Source organism: Ochotona curzoniae, unplaced genomic scaffold (genome assembly GCF_017591425.1).
Source record: "Ochotona curzoniae isolate NIBS_2020 unplaced genomic scaffold, NIBS_Ocur_1.0 contig_1274, whole genome shotgun sequence".
Lineage (NCBI taxonomy): Eukaryota > Metazoa > Chordata > Mammalia > Lagomorpha > Ochotonidae > Ochotona > Ochotona curzoniae.
In genome coordinates this window covers 21,495,933-21,518,204 of record NW_024465023.1, presented here as the reverse complement: position 1 = coordinate 21,518,204, position 22,272 = coordinate 21,495,933, and the positions used below count along the sequence as shown (strand labels likewise).

General features: G+C 41.9%; 1 protein-coding gene across 1 annotated transcript; it reads left to right on the top strand.

The window, feature by feature from the left end:
- The first annotated feature begins 1,575 nt into the window (after positions 1-1,575).
- LOC121171452 (melanoma-associated antigen B3-like) lies at positions 1,576-2,520 on the top strand. Its single transcript, XM_041003149.1, has one exon. The coding sequence runs from the start codon at positions 1,576-1,578 to the stop codon at positions 2,518-2,520; it is 945 nt and encodes a 314-aa protein (XP_040859083.1).
- The last annotated feature ends 19,752 nt before the right edge of the window (positions 2,521-22,272 follow it).

Here is a 22,272-nt window from a genome sequence, read left to right as displayed (position 1 = left end):
CTAGACTCAGGTCACAATAGGGAGAAACTGCAGCCTCTGCAGAACCCGTCCACTGTTGTGAGGCACAAAGCACAGTCACCAGACTGAGAGAGACCCCTCATTTTTACCTAGCAGGCTCCTGGGAGAGGAGTGCCAGTATCTAATATGCCCTGGACCCTTTTATGAAGAGGGAGTTTTCTTGGTTTGAATAAGCAGCAAGTTGAGTGCTGTAAGTGGTGTCAAGAGGTCCTCTCCTCAAAAAATGGAGACTCACAGAGACCCACTCCTACTGTCAACCTGTGGGACTGGGATCCAGATTCCCTCTCTAGAGATTCAAGGATAGGAGGTCTAAAGCCCTCCACATAAATGAGGCTGGTGACCTTGGGTCAGTAGAGGAAGCACTGTCAGGCTCTGCTAAATATCAAGTGAACACCTAAGGGTCACTAACTCCAGACTGGGACCCCTGTGCTCCACCTCTGCTGCCAGCCCTAGAGACCCAGGCAGCTATGATCAGATGTGATTCTTCGTTCCTTCTACTTGGAAGGTGAAGATCACAGGGTGAGATGTAGAGAGTGTCCTTTTGTTCAGGGGTGAATTCCAGTACCATTTGGAACCAAGGTGAGGACTCCTAGTAGGTACTGAGAACGTATTTATTTTACAACCAAGGAGTTTCCACTAAGCACCATGCCTCTGAGGCACCTCTGAGAGGTCCCCAGAGGCTGTGAAACTGAATCCTGCCTGCAAGTCTCAGGAAGGAAAAGGCCTTTCTCTAAGGGAATAGCTCCGATTTAGCAAGAACAGATTCATCAGGTCCTAAATGAACTCAGAACCAAGACCCTGAGTCCTGATGAGAAGCTCTCTCCCTAGTCTCATAACTTCTGACACTTCTCTAACCCTAGAGTAACTGTGAACACCAATATGGAATGCTAGCCCTTATGAGCGGAGGATTAGCCTATTGAACCTCTGACATTCACCCTTGAAAAAAAGGAAATAGAATCTCCCCCAATACTGCTTGTAGCCCTAAGGAATGCAAGCCTGGAGGTCAGGTATGTGTTAACTCTTCTTTTTGGTGATGGTATCTTTGTCTGAAGGGAGAGGCATCAGTAAATGTCCCAACTCCTGGGGACAGCCTAGAGGAGGGGCTTGGACAAGGACTCAGGACTCCAATGAGCACATGACAGAGAAGGCCTCCATAGAGCTCTTGGCATTGAGTGCCTCCTGGCAGTGGTAATGGGCTAAGGCACACCTCTACTTCCTATTAGGAAACTTCAAAGAGCTAAGAACATTAGTTGGAGATGTCAGATTTGGTGCTGTGCAGGATGTAGATTTGCTGCCTCTGCTGTCAGTCCTAGAATACACTAGGCCTGATGGCAGGCTGCAGTCTGCGGCATGCTGTAATTGTTTCCACTGGGTTCTCAGAGGGTAGCCTTATAAGAAACAGAGGTGTTTTCAGAGAAACTGCAGAGATGCCTTTTGAAAGCCAAGGTGGCCTTTCCTTGCTACAGGTGCCCTCACCCTCTCATGCTATCTCCTTCAGGTACCTGAACCACCTGTTTTCCTGTCCACATCCCAGCCTGCTCTCTGACCACAGTCATCATGCCTTTGAGGCAGAGAAAAAAGCTCAAAGCTAGTGGAAGACCCCAGGCCAAAGATGAGACTAGTGGCCGCCAGAGTGCACAGGCCCCTGCAGCTGAAGGGGAATCCCAGCCCTCATCTTCTGGAGTTACTACCCGGAGAAAGGTTGCTGCCGGTTCATGCGATGCTCTTAAGCAACAGGGAGCCGCATCTACCACAGCATCCATAGATGCTCCTGGAACAAGCTCATCCAAAAGAGCCATCAAGAGAAAACAAAGTTCTTCTCAAGCCCCAGTCTCCACTGTGAGGTCTCCAAGAGATGCTCTAACCAATATTGCAGGGACATTGGTGCAGTTCATAATGCACACATCTAAAAAGAAAAAGCCTATTATGAAAGCTGATATGCTGAAAATTATACCTAAAAAGTACCAAAAAGATTTCCTTGAGATTCTTAAAAGAGCTACTTGCAACATAGAGGTGGTTTTTGGTGTTGACCTGAAGGAAGTTGATTCTACTGAGCACTCCTACACTCTTGTCAGCAAAATGAATCTCCCCAACAATGGGGTATTGAATCGTAGCAGGGGGCTTCCCCAAACTGGTCTCCTGATGAATATCTTGGCTGTGATCTTTCTGAAGGGCAACAGTGCTTCTGAGGAGACGATCTGGGAATTCCTGAATAAGATGAAGGTGTTTGCTGGAAAGAGACACTTCTTATTTGGGGAGCCCAGGAAGCTCATCACCAAAGACTTTGTGAAGCTTAAATACCTGGAGTACCGCCAGGTTCCTAACAGTGATCCTGCATGCTATGAGTTCCTGTGGGGTCCCAGAGCCTATGCTGAAACCAGCAAGATGAAAGTCCTGGAGTTTCTGGCCAAGATCCATAACACAGTGCCCAGTGCCTTCTCAACCAGGTACGAAGAGGCATTGAGAGATGAGAGGGAGCGTGCTGAAGCCAGTGACACTTAGTGGTAGCAAGCAGAATGTGCCAGGGTCATGTTTAGCAGCTCCTCCCACACCTAAGAAAGTTTAGTCCAATTCTTCACTTTGTAGTTAAGAGCAAGCAGTCACTGTTCCAAACAGTAGAGGTCTGGATGTGATTTAAGGGAACGCAGTGTCTCATGATTTTATGTTCTTGTTCTGTCTGGGTAATTTAGAGATTTATCTTATTTTCTTGTTATTTTTTCAGAGGTTCCTTTTGTTCAGAATTATCTAAGTTCATGGATTGTATTGGTCACACTGGTTTATAATGTATAACTGCGAGGGTTTTGAAAAAAGTCCATCTTTTTTAGTGATCTGCAAGGTTATGTAGAACTGGAATAAGGATCTTCTTGAAAATGTGAGATAAAAGCAGTTATATAGATTTGATAAAGAAAAACCATCATATGCTAAATAGTGTGCTTTTAAGCCCTTTTACTCTGTATTTTGTAAAATTAAAAGATGTATAACTGTATTAGCTGGCTTTTTCAATAATACAGAATTAAATCACAATAAATTAGACCCCATGCTCACAGGTTTATTTGTTCTCCAAACACTAATTGTGCATCTGCTCTTGGGGAGCTCCTCAGGAGGTGTGAGGAAAAGAAGGTCTGGCAACAGGCCATACAATTATAAAGGTTGAGAGGCAGCTATCGCATAAGGAGGATGACGGTGTCCTAAGACTAAAAGGACAAATCGAAAGAAGGATTAGGAAGGGAAGAGGTTTTGGCAGTCAAGTATAAATCACCTGTTCAAGGTAGTCTTCGGCTTTGCAGAGATGCAAGTCCCTCAATGGGAGGTGATGTAAGGGAGACTGTGTGAGTGATGAGCAGGACCCACGTCCTCACATGGTGCATCTTAGAGTGGAGAGATGAACATTGTTCCTAACATTTGTTTTGGGATTGTAGGAAAACCAGAAAGAATAGTCATTTGGGGAGGGAGCAGAAAGCATCTTGTGTTCTTTACCCAGTGCAAGTTGACACGGTGCACACACTGAATGTTCTGTACATACCACCTCCAGGGAGTTATTCAAAAATAAGGTGACACACTCAGGGAAGGTGTGATGCTCAGAAGCTACTGTGCTTTTTAAAAATTTATTTATTTCTTTATTGGAGAGATTTACAGAGAGAAGGAGACATAGAAAGATCACTGTCTCTTGATTCATTCCCCAAGTGGCCCCAATGGCTCGTGCTGATCCGATCCAAAGCCAGGAGCCAGGAGCTTCTTCTGCATCTCCCACAAGGGTGCAGGGTCCCAAGGCTTTGGGCCATTCTTGACTGCTTTCCAAGGCCACAGGCAGGGAGCTGGAAGGGAAGTGGAGCATCCAGGACACAAACCAGCACCCGTATGGGATCCCAGCATGTGCAAAGTGAGGAATTTAGCCATTAGGCTACTGAGCCAGGCCCCACTGACTGTGCTTTTTCGCAGTTTGACCTGAGTTGAGGGAATCCAGAAGCTTCTCCATTAAAATGCAATTTGACTATGTTATCTTGAGTGTGATAGAACAAACCTCAGGCAAGGTGGATTTGGGGTGGTGGTTAAATGAATGAAAATGGTTATGAATGTGGAGGGAGAAACAATGGGAGTCCTTGAAGCACACATTAGAAATTTTGTGTTACATCGACAGAATACACCTCACACTGACTTTGCATGGATTACGAGGTTAACAATATGAAACAATATTAAATTGACTTCCCTTGCTAAGTAGCATTTTATATGACAAGGTTTTCTTTGTGTTAGAATGACATCTCCTGGATTGAAAAATAAATCCCAGATCATGTCAGAGACAAATAAATCATAATGTGGACTTCTGTTGTTTTAAACATTCCAAGTGTTTTACATTCATTATATTTTATTCCACCTTTCCTATATGAAAGGACTAAAGAAATTACTTTGCTTCAGGAAAACCTGAAACCCTAGAGTTAGTTTATGTGTCCCATTTTACATGACAGATAAGTGATGGGGCTGGGACAGATATCTGGACTGAATTAGTATAAAACCCATCCCATTCTGTGTCTCCCAACCAGAGACTGACTTTGTGTCCCTTGAGTCACCATTGTTTCCACTACCTCAGGTGTCTCAGGCGATTAAAAGGACTTCAGGCACAGTATACAGGATTGGGATACATAGCCAGATCAATAACAATGTTAAAATGATGGAGAAGTGTACATTAAGGAGAAAGGGTGATATTGTTCAGTGACAGTATATTTATCTAACCATGCAAAGTCAAGACAACCTCAAAAGATCACAGGGACAGCTTCTTCCTTTGAAAACCTTAAATCATTTCAAACCTAAATATTAGGAAGTTAAATTTGCCTGATACAAAGAAAAGATCAGCATCTTTTTCATCTGACAGTTCAGTGTCTGTCCTTGGACTCCTGCCTTGCATTTTATCTTCCTCAGATCACTCCTAGGATAGAAACCCATTCTCTGCAGTCTCATAGGGAAACTGTTCAAGAAATGTGACCTTTTCCAAGAAGTCTTTAATCAAAGGCAAGAGCTAAGATATAGACTAAGGAGAGCAACGTTCGAGAATGAGTTGTTAACCTGACCATTCCCACTTCTCCAAAGTTCCACTCTTAAATCCTACTCTAAGCTTGGTTCAGTAGAGTCTGTGATTCATATCAAGCTGAGGGCATGGACAAAGAAATAAGGGAAGCACTCACACACACCCAGAGCAGTGTGACCTGTAGACTCCCAACCCAGCTGTCATGTCAGCCCATACTGTTCCCAAGCAGTATTGGCATGATGTGGCTAGTTCTGAATTCTCCTTTGGACATATCAGTAAAGGTAAGACATTTGTCTGGGGCCCAGCGGCTTGGCCTAGCAGCTAAAGCCCTTGCCTTGAACGCACCGGGATCCCATATGGGCACCGGTTCTAATCCTGGCAGCTCCACTTCCCATCCAGCTCCCTGCTTGTGCCCTGGGAAAGCAGTCGAGGACAGCCCAAAGCCTTGGGACTCTGCACCCCTCTGGGAGACCTGGAAGAGGCTCCTGGATCCTGGCTTCGGATCAGCATAGCATTGGCTGTTGTGCTCACTTGGGGAGTGAATCTTCAGACGGAAGATCTTTCTCACGGTCTCTTCTCTGTATATCTGACTTTCCAATAAAAATAAATATTTTAAAAAAAAGACATTTATCTGAGGTTGACTGTCTTGGGTTCTTAAGAGGAAGGATTTCCAAGGTGTTCCAGGATAAAGATAAGTGTTCTGAGACATACAGGAATCCTTTGTAAGTGGGAACCATATGGATTCCTCTCTATTTTCAGTCCTGAGAGATCCAGGCATAAATGTCAGGTACAACACCCTTGTAGCCACAGGAGTAACATAGTTGAGCATTTTGGTAGCGGCGGGGGAGGAGGGGCGTGGAATTGCAGAATTGGAGTCTGAGGAAAGCAGAGAGAGGAATATTAGTACTTCTTGTGGGGTCAGATACAGGATCCTAAGTGAGGAGACTTATGGGGCAATAAATCATGAGGTTTTAATCTGTCTGCCACTGTTGACACGTTTCGGAGACCATGGTTAGTTGTAACTAGATAAGGTTACCCTCACTTCCTCCTATTTAATATCAGGGGATTATGAGCCCTCTATGAGGACTTGTACTCAGGTCAGAAAGTAAAGGAGTCCCAAACCTTATTTAGGAGTCAAATCAAGGAAACCACGTGAGGACTAAGGGAATCCCTGACACTCTGAATAGAGGAGAAAACAGAGTTCAGTCCCTTTAACTTAGTTCTTAGATTCTCTGAGCAGGATTTGAAACAGACTTATCAGTTCTTTGTTTTTAACTTAATTTTTATTCCACTTTTAAGTACCCAGCAAAATTGAGCAGAAAATTAGAATTCCATATAGGTACTATCAAAACAAAGAGGTTTCCTTGTGCGTCTATATCCACTTATCACCAAAGTGATAGATTTGTAACAATTGACGAAACTACACAGGTACACTGATACTTCACTTTCACTCCAAGTCCATAGTTTATATTAGGGTTCTTTTAGTATTGTACAGTCTGTTAGTCTGGATTAACCTTTAACAAGCATGTATCTACCATTATAGAATAATGTAATTTCCCTAAAAGTTCTCTGTAAAATTGGGGCCCAGCATGGTTGCCTAGCAGCTACAGTCCTCACCTTGCATGTGCCAGGATCCCATATGGGCACAGGTTCTAATCCCGGCAGCCCTGCTTCCCCTCCAGCTCCCTGATTGTGGCCTGGAAAAAGCAGTAAAGGACAGCCCAAAGCCTTGGGACCCTGCACCCATGTGGGCGACCTGGAAGAGCTCCTGGCTCCTGGCTTCAGATCGGCTCAGCACCAGCCGATCATTTGGGCAATGAATCATTGGACAGAAGATTTTCCTCTCTGTCTCTCCTCCTCTCTATATATATCTGACTTTGCAATAAAAATAAATAAATCTTTTTTAAAAAGTGTAAAATCTGTATACATGTTGCTTGGATAGAATTAGCTTTTTCAGGAATGTAGACGAAATTAAATCCTAATAAATTTGAGTTCTTATATGTGCTTTAATTGTCCAAATATTAATTGTTCAACTATTCTTTGGAAAGCTTCTGATTAGTATTGGGGAACTTAAACAGATCCAATCCATGACTATAGAATTTTACAGCCTAAAAGCAGCTGTCTTAGAAAAGAAGGTAGTAGAGAGATACTATGATCTGAAAACAAGGGAAAAGGAGATGGAAGGGATGTCCCAGATGAGGAGTCTAGTGTAAACTTTCTGTGGCAATCATTTGCAACTTTGGTCAACTAAAAATCCTCAGGCTGCATATAGTTTTAAATTAGCATTATTGTGGCTACATGAGGCTATGAGAGTGCTGAGCAGAGTCCTCACGTTCAGTAGTGGGTCTCAGAGTCTCTCAGACCAAGCCTGACATGAAAAGTTTCTCCTAACAGTTGCTATGAAATTGTGAGTAAACTAAAGAGAATGTGCAAATAGGACAGAGATATAAAGTGTCCTGTGCTTTTGTCCAGCGCAAGTGAACACAGTGGCACAAGTAAGTATTTAATGCTCAGTGTCTCTGGAGTGTTTCTGGGAAATAAGAATGATAATCCTCAGATTGGAAACTTGGAATTCACTGGGTTAGTACTCTTTTATTAAATAAGATTAAAAAAAACCTTTGAGGTACAGAGAAAGGGAGAAGGATCTTCTATCCACTGGTCACTACCAAAATGACCTCAACATCCAGATGGGGCATGCTGAAGACAGAAAACTGGAGCTTAATCTAGGTCTGCTACATGGTGCCAGGGAGTCGAGGAACTTGAATCATCACCTGCTGCTTCACCCATGGTGTGCATTAGCAGAAAACTGGACCAGAAGTGGATGCAGAACTTGAGCCAGGCATCCCAATGTGATAAGTGGGCATTCCAAATGGCAGCTTATGTGCTGTACCAAATGTCTGCCCTGGATGGTGTTCTTTCCCTGGGTGATGGTACTCTTCTTAAGTCTTTGGGGGCACCCTGTGTTTTGGAGTGATTGTGTCCCCAGTCTTGACTCATAGATCTTTCCATTTTGAATTACAAGTTCCTGGTGAAACTTTATATCCCTGAAAAACTTAGCCATTTGTTCTCTACCAACGAGATCTCCTTGTCTGAGGAGTGTTGTGATATTGGGAGCTCAGGGTAGATGTGCTGTCAGAGGAAAAACATACCGATTGTTATCTCCTATTTGCGGGAGCAGATAGTTTAGAAGGGTAGTTCTAAAAAGGTTTTTCTACTGAAAAGTTTGGAGCCAGGTGCTTTTGTAATTTTTTGAGGCTGATTTTGCACAAGAAGATGATCATATTATTGCTGAGGATTATTATCTCTCCTTGATGTTTCACCATTGTTTTGATATTATTGTTGCTCTGGTAATGTATCCCATCCAGGAGGCCTGGAACAGAGTACTGATTTGAGGGCAGCAGAAGAAAATGAAGTAGCTCATGGTCAACCTTGGTCTGGGAAGGGTGGAAAAATGTGGGATCTTGAGTAATTCATGTCAGAGATCCTATTCCACCCCTGTTCCTTACTAACTTTGTGAACCTGGGTATGTTATCAACTCTGAACCTCAGGCTCTGCAACTGTGAACTAGGCTTTCAGTACTCCTGCAATGTAGTTAATGTGTACACTCCTGGCACAGTGCTTGGAGTGTACTGAGGCTAAACTATGTCTGTTAGTATTTTGACCAGAGACGATACTATCTACCTCCATTGGATTCTTTTTTTCAATCCAGGAAATAATATATAACACTCAGATAAAGAAATTCTAATTTTCTCCATTAGAAAATATTTGGAGGTGCGTGTTGCAGCAGATGATTAAGCCTCTGCTTAGGATGCTAGCATCATATGTTGGAGTGTAGCTTTAAGAATGAGTCCAAGCACTTTGCCACCGCCAAAAAGATAGAGAGAGAAAAAGGACCAGAACTGTGGTTTGGTGAGGGTGCCAGGTGCTAGTTTGAAGCCTGGATGTAAAATCCAGTTCCCTGTCAATACGTCTGGGAAAGGTGGGTGAGGGTGGCACATGTATTTGGGTTCCTGCACCATTTAGGGGGCCAGGAAGAGGCTCCTCTTTGGCTTGCAGGATGGGAGGTAGCACTTAATCTTTGGATCTCTTTGGAGAGTCCTGGAAACTCATCACCAACGATCTGGTGAATGAAAACTACGTGGAGTACCAAGAGGTGCCCAACAGTGACAGTAATCCTCCTCGCTACCAACTCCCATGGGGGTCCTAGAGCTTTCGCTGAAACTGGCAAGATGAAAGTTCTGGAGTTTTTGGCCAAGGTCAGTGAAAGCATCCCCAGTACCTTCCCATTCCATTCTGAGGAGATGTTGAGAGAGGAAGAAGAGAAAGCCCAAGTCTGGCAATACTATCATGGCCAGTGCCAGTTCTAGAGCTACCTTCAGCTCTTCACGCCGCCACCTGTGAGGTCTGAGTCACATTTTTCACTTTGTTTTTGAAGTGACCCACCTTTTAGGTATTGAGAGTCTGAAATGGGCTAGCAAAATTATGGTATCTTCTTTGTGTTCCTGTTAGAGATCAGTGCCTTTCAAATGTCTCTTAATAGAATCTTACATAGTGTCAGAATCTGTTTATGAATAATATGTATCACTTTATTTTGCAGTGTAAGTCTTCTTGAAAATATTTTGGTATTGCGTGATATATTTTTAAATCCTTCAAATTTTTTTTTTTTTGAGAAGAAACAAACAGCTTCAAAATGAGTTTTTCCTTGGAAATGTGTGAAAGAACCTAGCAAGATGTCGTCAAGATGTTAAAGCAAAGCAAAATGCAGTCAAATCTTAATTTGTCTTATTCTGTCTTCAATATTTATGTGGTTGCCATGAGCCAACTCCTGAATGCAGGCACCATTAAATATTAACAAATGACACTCCTTGCTCAGTGACTTACTTTCACCATGGAGTGTCTGCCCCTTGGGAGGCTCTGTGCTCACAGTGATGCTAAGAAAGCCAACATCCTCCCCCTGCCTGCAGATTTTTAGAGACTAAAATCAGTTATTCCATAATGAAGAGGTATTATTGTGTTCTATCACATATAGAACAAATAAAGTAACAGTGGCAGAGGAGAGATTCAGATGTGAGTGATCAAATGTAAATTCCCCTAGCAAAAGCACTTCAAGATTGGAACAGAACTAGTTCCTCTGTGGAAGGTCATTTGATGTTTGCTGCATGGTAGGCTGGATGAGGCTGTGATAATCACAAGCAGGTGCCAGTGTCAGATGGTGAGCTGAGTAGCTGAGAGACTAAATTTGGAATGGGAAAGTTTCCTCAACAGTTGGATTGGAATTGCTGGTATAGTAGAGGGACTCTCGGGATAGGTGTTTGACACAGTAGTGAAGATGCTGTGTGGGACACCTGCTGTTCATATCAGAGTGCCTACACCAGAGTGCTGGCTCTACTTTGATTCTTGCGTCTTACTAATGATCATTCTGTGAGGCAGCAGGAAATGGCTCAAATGCTTGTGGTTCTACCACCCACATAGGAGATTCGATCAAGCTCCCAGCGCCTGGCTTCAGCCTGGTACAGCTGTGATTGTCAAGGGTGTTTAGAGAGTGAGCTAGTTGATGGACTATCTTCCTAGCATGCCCTCTGTCCATTTTTATTCGAACAAAAATTTAAAGATAAATAAAAATTTAAAATCAACCCAAGTGGGGGTAGGAATGGAAGAAGTGCAATGTTCTGGTCATAGTATAGCAGGGACACAGTGCACAGACCAGCTGTTTTCTACACATTGTTTTCAGGGAGTTTCTGAGAAATAAGAGTGATAGTCCCTTGAGATGACATACCACAGGGCTGGCATTCTGTGTGGTTTTTTTTGTTTGTTTTGTTTTTGGTTTTTGGTTTTTGTATTTTAGAAAGTTAAACTTTTTTATCTTTTTAAAATGTTTTAATTTATTTTTTTAAAATAATGTTACTTAGTTGATTAGGGTACAAAGGGTCAAGGGCTACAGGAAAGTGGATAATACCATTGTTTCCACACTAATATCATTTTTTTCCCTGTATCTGGGGTCAGGGGAGAAATAAAGGCAAAAGCCCACCCAGCCTCCCACCCATCCCAGGTCCCCGATGTGAGGCATGCTCCAAGGGTCCTGCTCAAGCAGTTTTGATAGTTCAACATTTCTGAATTGCTGCCAATCTTGCCATTCCAATCATGATGAAAACTATTCAGAATCCACTGGCTGACATAGTCTCTTTGTGAGAGGAGTTAGACTGGGTAGTAGGCAGTTAGGGTATTCTGGGTCCCCAAGTCATTTCTCAAATATAAAATTCCCCACCATGTCTTAGATTCTTCCAAGGGACAAGGGTGCTATTAGCATGTTAATTCCCCACCTGAAGTATCGGCCATTACCTCCGGCCATTGTGTGGGCGGGCCTCAGGCTGACCTCCTTATCATTGGAAAAGAGGACTGGAGGAAATGTAGTACTCCTATTCCCAAGGCCAGGAATGTCCAATGTCTGACACCTGTCTGGTCCTTTGCCCCAAAGCCAAATACCAGGGGGACCAGGAGTTTCCTTTTGTCCTTGGGGAGCCCCTTTGAAGTAAACCTTTAAAAGATGCTTTCCCCACCGTTGATATGGGTTCTTCTTGTCCTCCTGCCACTATGGCAGAGGACTAGGGTCTTTTTTACTTTTCCTCCCGCCATTATGGTGGGGGTAAGGGTCCTTTCTATCTCAGAGTCCCATTCCGTCACTAGGACGGGAGTCTCTCCTGTCAACTTTTCTAATAAATCTTGCTTTAAAACTAAACTGTCCACACGAAAATTCTTCTTTCCTGCGAGACAAGAATTGAGGTTGCTGCTGTACTTGGGGTCAAAAACCCTACAGCATCTTCATGGTTGGGGTTCTGAGATCAGCAGTTCAGTTGGAGGGATCTCCAAAGAAACTTTATCTGAGATGATCCCAAACCTGATTCGTGTGTGAGTTTGCCAGTACAGGGTCTGGCACAGTCCATCACCCCAATCAGCTTATGCACATGCTGGTGGTTGCAATTGCTGGGTCAGTTCTGTTTCCAGCCCTGTCTTCCACACAAACCGATGGGTGTTGTAGTCCAACTCGATCCTGCCCACTTCATACTCATGCAAACCAGTGGGAGCTGCAGCCTGGTTGGGGCAACTTCCCATAACCCCTGCTTCCTACCCTGGCTCCCATGGATGCCAGTATGTACTGCAGGCTTGTTCAGTCTGTGCCACATCTCATTTAGCTCTGGTACTTGTCAATGGACATTGAAGCCTAGTTCAACCCAACCAGCCCTACTATCCAGGCACACACATACTGGCAGGTGCCTTTTTGTCTAGCCACCCCTGCCCCTGTCCTGGTTTTCATGTTCTCCAATGGGAGTGGTAAACCAAGAGGAGGGTGCCCACTATCTCCCTACTAGGTAACTCCCACTTCCAGATTATGCACTCTCCAGGTGGTTCTGGCATTTAACTTAACAGAATTAGCCCCAGTGAGGGCTGGCATTCTTTGCGCTGAGCTGGGGAATCTGAAGCTTTTCTTTTGACTGGTTTATCTTCCATGCAGCTTGGCGTAACTCCAAGGAAAAGTTAAATCTAATCAGTGGTGAAATAAATGAAAATAGGAGTTTTTGGGAAGAGGCAGGGGAATTGTTGATTCTTGATGTAAAACTCCACAAGAGTGGAATTCTGGTGATGTCTCTGTCCCCGAGTTATTCTTTATTGGAGAAAAATTTACATAGTGTTAGCAACATAGTGATTCGACTTTCTCATCCTAAAGCACTGCATATTCTCTGACATCTCCTGGCTAAAGTAAAACAATACCCAGAGATGGGAGTAATCTCTTCTGACATGAATATAATCATAGCCTTAACTACCATGCTTTAAAGACCCAGTATTTGGCAGCAACTTTGCCAGGTGGTTTACACATGTTCCAACAATGCTACAAAAGGGGACTTACCAGATTCACTTGGCAGCTGAAAAACTCAAAATATTCACAGGCTTACAAGGTTGTAACTGACAGAACGGAACCTAGACCCCTGCAGTGATTTCACAAATACCTACACAACTCCCACCTTGAGGCCGACCTTCTATGTCTTAATTCTCTTTACTGCCGCAGTATCACCTAAAAGAAAGATCCTGTTCTCAAATACTAAAAACAAGCCTAAGAAGAAAAGCACAGTAGAGAAGTCAACACAGCATGGGACTTTTTGAGGGTTTCGCTTGTCTGAGGTCCTCCTGAACTAACCCTAGGGCTCTTTAAGAGCTAATTCTGCCCTGGTGCCACCACATATTTGTCTAGTACCAACACTCCGTGCATTTCACCACCCTTCTCTTGAGTCTGCCCCACTGTACCCTTCTCTGGAGCCTGTACACAAGCCCCAGAGCCAGCAGCCCAGACTCGCCCTCCTCATCCTTGCTGTATCAGGGGATTCATGTGTATATTCATTCAGATTCTGTATTAGCCCACTTCTCATTTCTACAATAAAAAACAACAACAACAACAACAAAAAACCTGAGGTAGGCTAACAAGAGAGAGAGAGGTCAATTTGACTCAAATTTCTGGAGAAACAAGCTCTATAAGCCTCATGTAGTGGTGGATTATTTGCTGGCAGGGTCTTAACACAGAGTCACATGGCAAGAGAAAGGGGGCATGCATGTCCTTGTCTGTCTCTTTCTCCTAATAAAGCAACGGGGATTCAATCATGGGGTTCCATGCTAATAATCTTATCTAATTGTAATCACTGCTCAAAGCCACTCAAAGGATCCATCTCTTAACATCTTAGTTGAATTTTTACCACATTTTTAAAAAAGATTTTATTTTTATTGGAATAACAGATTTACAGAGAAAAGGAGAAAGAGAAAAATCTTCCATCTGCTGGTTTACTTCCCATATAGCTGCAATAGCCAGAGCTCAGCCAGTCCAAAGCTGGGAGCCAAGAGCTTCTAGGTCTCTGAAACAGGTGCAGGGCCCCCAGGCTTTGGACCATCCTCCACTGTTGTCCCAGGGCATTAGCAGGGGGCTAGATGGGAAGTGAAGCAGCAGGGTCACAAATCAGTACCCATATGGAATGTTGGAACTTGCCGGTTAAGGACTAGCCATTGAGCCACCATGCTAGCCCCAGGTCTTTTCTTTCCTACTGTGTCTCTCAGAAAGTTTAAGATTAGAGGACTGGTATGATGAGGCAGCAGAGTTAACTGCCACTTATGATACTGGAATGCATATCAGAGTACTGGCTTGAGACCTGGTTGCTTGGCTTCCCTATTTATTTCTCTGTTAATGAACCTGGGAAAGCAGAGGAAGATGGCCCAAGTACTTGGGCCCCTGCCTCCTATTTGCACAGCAAACCTGAATTCAGTTCCAGGCTCCTGGCCTCAGCCTGCAGCAGCCCTAACTGTTTGCACCCATTTGGGAATTGAACCTGGATCATCTGTGTATGTCTGTATATGTGTGTGTCCATCTATCTCTCTCTGTCACTTTGCTTTTCAAATGAATCATTTAAAAGAAAAGTTTAAGACTGTACATGTAGTTCACAATTTATTCTGAATTGTGCTTACTTAAATCTTACTTGTTTAGCAAATTTCAAGACAGTGTTTATCAAAGAATGAAGAAACAGTAATGTCAGTGTTACATATATGAGTAATTTCAGAAAATTCATGGAAAAGGCATATTATGAAGTCATACATGGATTTAAAATTATTTTGGCACTAAATAAACACTTGTAAATTTTATTTTGCATTAATTTTTTGAAGCAACCTCATAATTGTCAGAACATTTCACCACCAATATATATAAAGGTCAGTAGAGAAGTGATTTCTTCATTCTAGATCTGCCTCATCAACACAAAAATAGGGAACTGGCCATTGCAAAGGCCCTCTCTGGTCCTAATTCTGTTACCTAAGTATTTAAATTATCACACTAACTATAGAGGTCTAGGACATAGACACTTTCCTGTATGATGTTGTATTAATTGAGAAAACAAAAAGTGAGTATACTACTGTTTCTTGCAGTAAGGCAAAAATACTCTTTAAGAAGATGGTATCTAATATGAGTGAAAGAACAGCATGAGACTATCACTATGCGGATATATAAAGAATTCTTAGAGCACCCTCAACTTTTTCCCCAATAATTACCCTTATGGAAATTCAGCCTAAGATGGTAATAAAAGACATAAAAAGTGCTTTTTATATAAGTGTGTTCATTCTGATCAAGCATGAACCAAAGTTAAGGAAATGATAAAAATCATGGCAGACAGGTGATTGCTGCTAATAGGCAAGTCTATAGCAATATGTATATTACTTCTTTGGTAACAGAAATCATTAGGAAACACTTTGAGAATACCAATGATTCCGGCTTTGGAGGGAAAGCTACCTATTGCTCTTATCTAGATTTAAAGGTATCACCAGTTTCAGCTGGTTCAGATAAGGTAGTAGAATCAGGTGTACTTGTGAACAAATGCACTTGCACCAATGCACAAATAAAAAGGACAGGTAAACACTGTTTTTAAATGAATGAAACATGCTGCACTGTTTACTGGCTCCAGTTCTGCACCTCTTCCTACATCTCAATTCTTGTCATGGCCTCATGGGCAGACTATAGTTCCCCATTAATTATCTTTGGATTCACCTTGTGACTTTGGCAAATAATGATTCAAAAAGGGATTTGAATCTTTCGAAGCATGTTCTCTGCACATCTGTCATCCCTGGTAGAAACGACCTATTGAGCCTACAGTATGAAGCAGAACCATCTCATCAACTGTAGAGCGTAGATTAAGTGGTTGTTACATTAAGGTGCTGAGTTTTATGGCTATTAGGTAAAAGAAGTTATCAGATGAGTGCATTAAGTACTAGTAGTGCTTACAATAAATTAGTACTTTAGTTTTTGGGGATTTTTAAAAAATATTTATTTATTTTTATTGGAAAGTCAGATATACAGAGAGAAGGAGACACAGAAAGATCTGTCCAATGATTCACTCCCCAAGTGGCCATAACAGCCAGAGCTGAGCCAATTCAAAAGCCAGGAGTCAGGAGTTTCTTCCGGTTCGCCCACACAGGTACAGGGGTCCAAGGCTGTTCTTGACTGCTTTCCCAGGCCACAAGCAGAGAGCTGGATGGGAAGTGGGGTCACCGGCACATGAACTGGCACCCATATGGGATCCCAGGGCATGCAAGGTGAGGACTTTAGCCACTAGACCACTGCACTGTGCCCTGTATTTTATTTTTGTGTTCTTCATTTTACCCAAGGGAACACATATTATTCTTAAGGTTACTTTAAATGTTAAGGAAAACAAGCATTTAAATATATAGGAAATTCTGATTACAGATATCCTGGAAGCCATTACATGAGAAAAACATAATTTACAAAAAAAAATGTTTAAAACACGTACAGTGATATCAAGTACCAAAATATCATTAGATGTAAGTTACAAGTTCTGATGTCCCATAGCACCATTAGGTAGCGATAGTTCGAAATAATGTATTAATGTATAAGGAACTAGAAGAGAGGTGCTTACAGTCTCAGAACACAGAAAAAAATTAAAAATGCAAAAACTAGTTACCTGGTTTTATTGGTTTATGCTGTATATGTCTGTTGAAATATCTCTCTGTGCCCTGTAACAGTGTACAAATATTTCATGTTAATTAAAATATTTAAAAAATATTTTATAAGGACATGAAAAGGGTTAACTCATAGACTCAAAATGGCCTATTAATAAAAAGCCAACATATCAAAGCATAAATCCATAGTAGTTCATGCAGCATGCTTATCCCACACTATCAAGCAAGGCAAAATAGAGGACTAAAACCCATTCAATTCTAGAAGCAGGTATCTGAGATTTGCGTCCAGGCTCTACTGTTTACTGGCTCTGTGATTTTGAGTTAATGACTTAACCACTCTGTGTCTCTTTTCTATTTGTTAATTGGGATCAAACTAGTGCCTTAACTACAAATTATTTTGAGATTTAATTATAAAATATTCAGAACAGTGCATGTGAAATTATAAGCATGATGTACATGCTAACTATGATTTTATTATCTAAAAAAAAAATTTTATTGGGTCAGTGTTATGGCACAACGTGTCAAGCCACTGCCTGAGATGCTTGCATCCCATATGGGCAACAGCTGAGTCCTGGGTGCTCCACTGGTAAAACTCCCTGTTAATGCACTTAGGAAAAAATGAAAGATAACTAAGTGCTTGGGCCCCTGATGCCTACCTGGAAAACCCGAATGGAGTTCCAGAGTCCTAGCTTCAGTCTGGCCCTAGCCTGGCTTTGCACTGGCTCAGTCCTGACCTTTGTAGCTATTCGAGGAGTGAACCAGCAGATGGAGCACTCTCTCTCTCTCTCTCTCTCTCTCTCTCTCTGCCTCTTCCTCTCTATAACTCGTCCAAACAAATAAATCTTTTTTCAAATTTCCAAGTTTTCATTGTGCATGCTGAGTCATTAATTGAGCTTCACCACAGAAACATCTGAAGTACCTTGACACATGAAAAGCTTCAGGATAGAAACAGTAAAAATTACTGACGTGAAAGAGTCCCCAAAACACCACAGGATGACTCCCATTAGACTTAATCAAGCCAGTAAGATGCACCGGTGCTTAATAAGTTCAACCACTAGTATTGCCAAAATTTGCTAGCCTTCATTCCTCATTCTTTAATTATATAGTACAGATAAAATGTTCCAGTAGAGAAACATGTTGTTTTTTTGTTGTTAGTAACTAGCTAACCAATGACAAACAGAAATTCAGCTTACACCACATGTTGAATTAAATAAGATTTTAGGATATTTTGGTATCCAAGGATACCTCTTAATATATATTTTATAAATCTGAGAAGTTTCTGATATTCTCTTCTGAGAGTAACGTGGAAGAAGAATTAGGATATGCTGCAAATGCTGCAATGTGAAAGCACTGTTCTCATGTATATTTTATGATTTAAGTAATTTTAGTTTAATTTTTCTAAGTCAGTATATTTTATATCATAACTTCTACCCTTAGAAGATATTTCACTTTCATTTATACAAATATTTTGTATTTATGAGTAAATGTATGCCTTTGGGCCAGTTGAGTATCCTTTATTTTTTATCCATTTATTATGTAGCTTTCACAGTTTAATATTACACTTTTTCAAGTATATATATATATTTCAAATATGTTTATAATATATTCCACACATTTTTCTACTGAACTGTGCTGTTATGTTGATGGAAGATGATATTTAGATAACGTTTAGGTCTCTTCTCATTGGTTATAATTAATAAACATAAGTATCAATTATGTACTGAGATGAGATACATTTTATAATTCAGCCACAGTGTGATGACAGACTTGAAAAAGTGACCATCTTCTCTCATTTCTTTCCAATATGAAGATGGCATTCATTTCTGAACAATCATCTTCATAGTCAAATACACATAACTGTTATTAATAAGTTGGGATCTGCTTATAATAGGAGGAAGCTATTAAGATCAGACTTTTCTCGCAAAACATAAATGGAAAACTACGTGAAGATAATTAAGCCGATCTTTGTATCTTCATCTCAAGATTTTAAGATGCATTATGAGAATAACACAATGTAACATGTATTTATGTCATGATGTTTCAGTTGAGTTTTCATGTTACTGAACGTATTCAGCTAAACCAAAAGACCATGCAGATTCTTGGTCAGACTGTTAAAATGGAAGGCCCCTTAAAGCAATGTTTGGGCATAAAACAGAGCATTAGTTCAATAATTCCACATCTGGGACTCTAGAAATATCTGTTTCCCTGAACTGTGATACATTATCACACTCTTGACTATCCCCTCGATATTAAACATGCTCCTGCCTTAACTTCTACATTGGTCAAGAACAGGCTGGATCATGCTAGAATGGCACATTAATTCCGTTCCTAGCATCTTACTACAACATAGATTATTTCTCCCTGATATTAAATGTCCATTGAGAATGGAGGAAGAAGAGGAAATAAGAATTTGTTCCACGTTATCACTCACAAATTCAGGTGGTAGATGCTCCACCGCCTGGGACATACTGTTTTTTCAGGCCAGTGAGAAAGTCCCTAAAGGGCTTCTCTCTGACTAAGCCAAATCAGTCACTTCCTTCCATTTAGTCAGCTGAAATTAGTCATGCAGCCCAGTTAGCTGCTGAAAGTCTGAAAAGTATACTTGTGCATTTGTGTTGGGAGGAATGTGAATCTGGATTTAGTGACCTAACCTAGACTTCAAAACACCGTCTCGATTCTGTTACTTCTCAGGTTATTTTTTCTCCATTTCTTCCACAGACTTCTTTACCTCACCCCATAAAAACTTGTTTGTCAAGTTACCAAATCCATTCCATCAATCTTTTCTTTCTGCCACTACACTCAGGTAATTCACTTACTCCTACATTTGTAGCTGCTAATGACACACTACACTATTAACTGCCGGACCTTTTATCCCAATCCTTGATCTTCCAAGCAAGTCGAAAACACACATCCACTTATGATTGGTTCATGATCTCAAGCTCACTTTTTTTTTCTAAGAACCACTTTTCCTCTTCTGTTCTTTGTCCAATTAGTTGCAGCATCATATTTTCTTTTTTTTTTTAAAGATTTATTTATTTTTATTGGAAAGTCAGATATACAGAGAGGAGGAGAGACAGAGAGGAAGATCTTCTGTCCGATGATTCACTCCCCAAGTGAGCGCAACAGCCGATGCTATGCCGGTCCGAAGCCAGGAGCCTCCTCCGGGTCTCCCACACGGATGCAGGGTCCCAAAGCTTTGGGCCGTCCTCAACTGCTTTCCCAGGCCACAGGCAGGGAGCTGGAAGGGAAGCGGGGCTGCCGGGATTAGAACCGGCGCCCATATGGGATCCCGGGCGTGCAAGGCGAGGACCTTAACCACTGCGCCACCGCACCGGGCCCGCAGCATCATATTTTCAAGTCTACATTAATCCCTGTTATTTCCACCTGTTAATTGTAAAAGTCAATCTAACCAGGCTATGGTGCCCAGTTGTTTGATCAAACGCTGATCAGATGTTGTGCTTTATAGAGTAATGATAGTCCATAAATATGTATGTACAATTTTTATATGTTAAAAATGAGAAAAGTTTTAAATAAAAATAACATTTAAATCATTGGATTTTTAAGTAAAGCAGATCTCCATCCATTTAAGGGTCCTAAAGAGCAAACAAAGAGGATTTCCCAAGAAAAAATTCAGTTTCAAAATCACAACATACAAATTCTGATTGAGTTTTCTCTCTGCCTGCCTTGCCCTTCCCTGAAGATTTCACACTTGAAATTCTAACATCAAAAGGGATCTTAGTTTCCAGCCTTTCAGTTTGCCTGATGAATTTCATATTTGCAGTCTCTCTGTTTTTCTGAATGTCTCTGCCATTTCCATTCTGGTTAGTCAAACTTATGACACCGCTGTTGACTACATCAGTTTCTTCTTCAAGTCATTCATTACTTATTATATTTCATTTGTTTGTTTCCTTATTTAATGTGAAACTATCTTTATGCTTCACACAGCTTTAGGAATTCTTTTCATTTGCTGCTTCTGTATAGTCAAAGTATGAATCCAGGTAACCAGTTTGCTTAGAAGCTTATAAAATTAAAGTCTAGAGTTTTTTGTTGAGGCAGACCTTATGCACAGTGGATTAAGCTGCCACCTGAGGTGCCAGGAACTCATATATTGGAGTGCTGATATAAGTCCCAGCTATTTGGCTTGCTTCTATTCCAACAATATTGCTAGTGTACAATAAAAGGCAGTAGAAGATGACCCTAACACTTAGACCCAAGGCATTGGCCTGGCTATTGGAGCTATTTGGGAAGTGAACCAGTGCTTAAAACAACTCTCTCTCTCTCTCTCTCTCTCTCTCTCTCTCTCTCCCAAGCATATAAACAAATATTTAAAATTATTTTAAAAATCACTTCACAATACTAGCATTGTGATTCAGTAGCTTAAGCCACATTGCCTATGACACCAGCATTCTGGATGGACACTTGCTTGAGTCCTTGCTGCTTTATTTTGAATCCATCACCCTGGTAATATGCCTGGGAAATTAGAAAATGACTCATGTCCATGGACCCCTGCCTCCATGTGTGAAACCTTGGTGGGATTCCAGCTCCTGCCTTTGGCCTGACCCCGCCCAACCTAGACCCAGCAATTATGGCTATCTGGGGAATAACCAAACAGAAGGAAGGCCTCCCGTATCTCTTTATCTCTGTGACTCCCCGTGTGTGTGTGTGTGTGTGTGTGTGTGTGTGTGTGTGTGTAAACCTTCATTTCACATAAATAAATAAGTAAATAAATGAATATTTACAAAATTAATTTTAGTTTGGGCCATGGGTGTTTGGCCTGGTGGTTAAGATGGTAGTTGAGACACCAGCATTTTGTACTAAAATGAATGGGTTTCAGTCCCAACGCTCTTTCTGATTTTGCCTCCTTTAAAAAAAGAAAAAAGAAAAAAGATTTATTTATTTTTATTGGAAAGGTAGATTTTACAGAGGAAAGGAGATAGAAAGATCTTCTGTCCTCTGATTCACTTCCCAAGTGGCCGCAACAGCCAGAGCTGTGCTGATCCAAATGAAGGAGGCAGGAGTTTCTTCCACGTCTCCCACGCAGGGACAGGGTTCCCAATGTTTTGGGCCATCCTCTACTGCGTTACCTCCCCTGGATCTCTACCTGCTTGGCCTCTGTGGGAGGGCATAGGCACACAGCACACCATGTCACTGAGGGAATTCACTAGCAGTGATCTTGGCTCACCAAGTCCTCAACCTGACCTAATCACCGGCCATACAGGTGAGAACGGTGGGCTGCACCTCAATCTCTCTTCTCTGTCCACGCGGGTACAGGGTCCCAAGGTTTTGGGCCGTCCTCGACTGCTTTTTCCAGGCCACAAGCAGGGAGCTGGATGGGAAGTAGAGCTGCCGGGATTCAAACTGGTGCCCATATGGGATCCCAGCACATTCAAGGCAAGGAGGCCACTAGGCCGTGGCACTGGGCCCTTTTTGTTTATTTCTATATGCCTCTCAAAACCTCTCTTCCCTAAACCTTAAGTCTTTCTTAAAGTTATCTCTTTGTGAGGCCAGGTGGGAAAGAGAAAGAATGAGAGAGATCTCATTGTTGGTTTTCTCACCTCCAGATGCCTATGATGGCTGGAACATAGCCAGAGCCAAAATCAGGAGCTTGATTTTCTCCTGTGGGAGGCAGGAACCCAATCATGACTGCCCTCCAGTGTATACATTAGCAGAAGCTAGAGTCAGGAGCCAGAAATAAAGCTTGGATCCAGTCACTCTAATATGAAATACAGGCATCC

What these genes read in the sequence shown, in the direction of transcription:
- LOC121171452 (XM_041003149.1), top strand. Translation starts at nt 1,576, where the DNA reads ATGCCTTTGAGGCAGAGAAAAAAGCTCAAAGCTAGTGGAAGACCCCAG.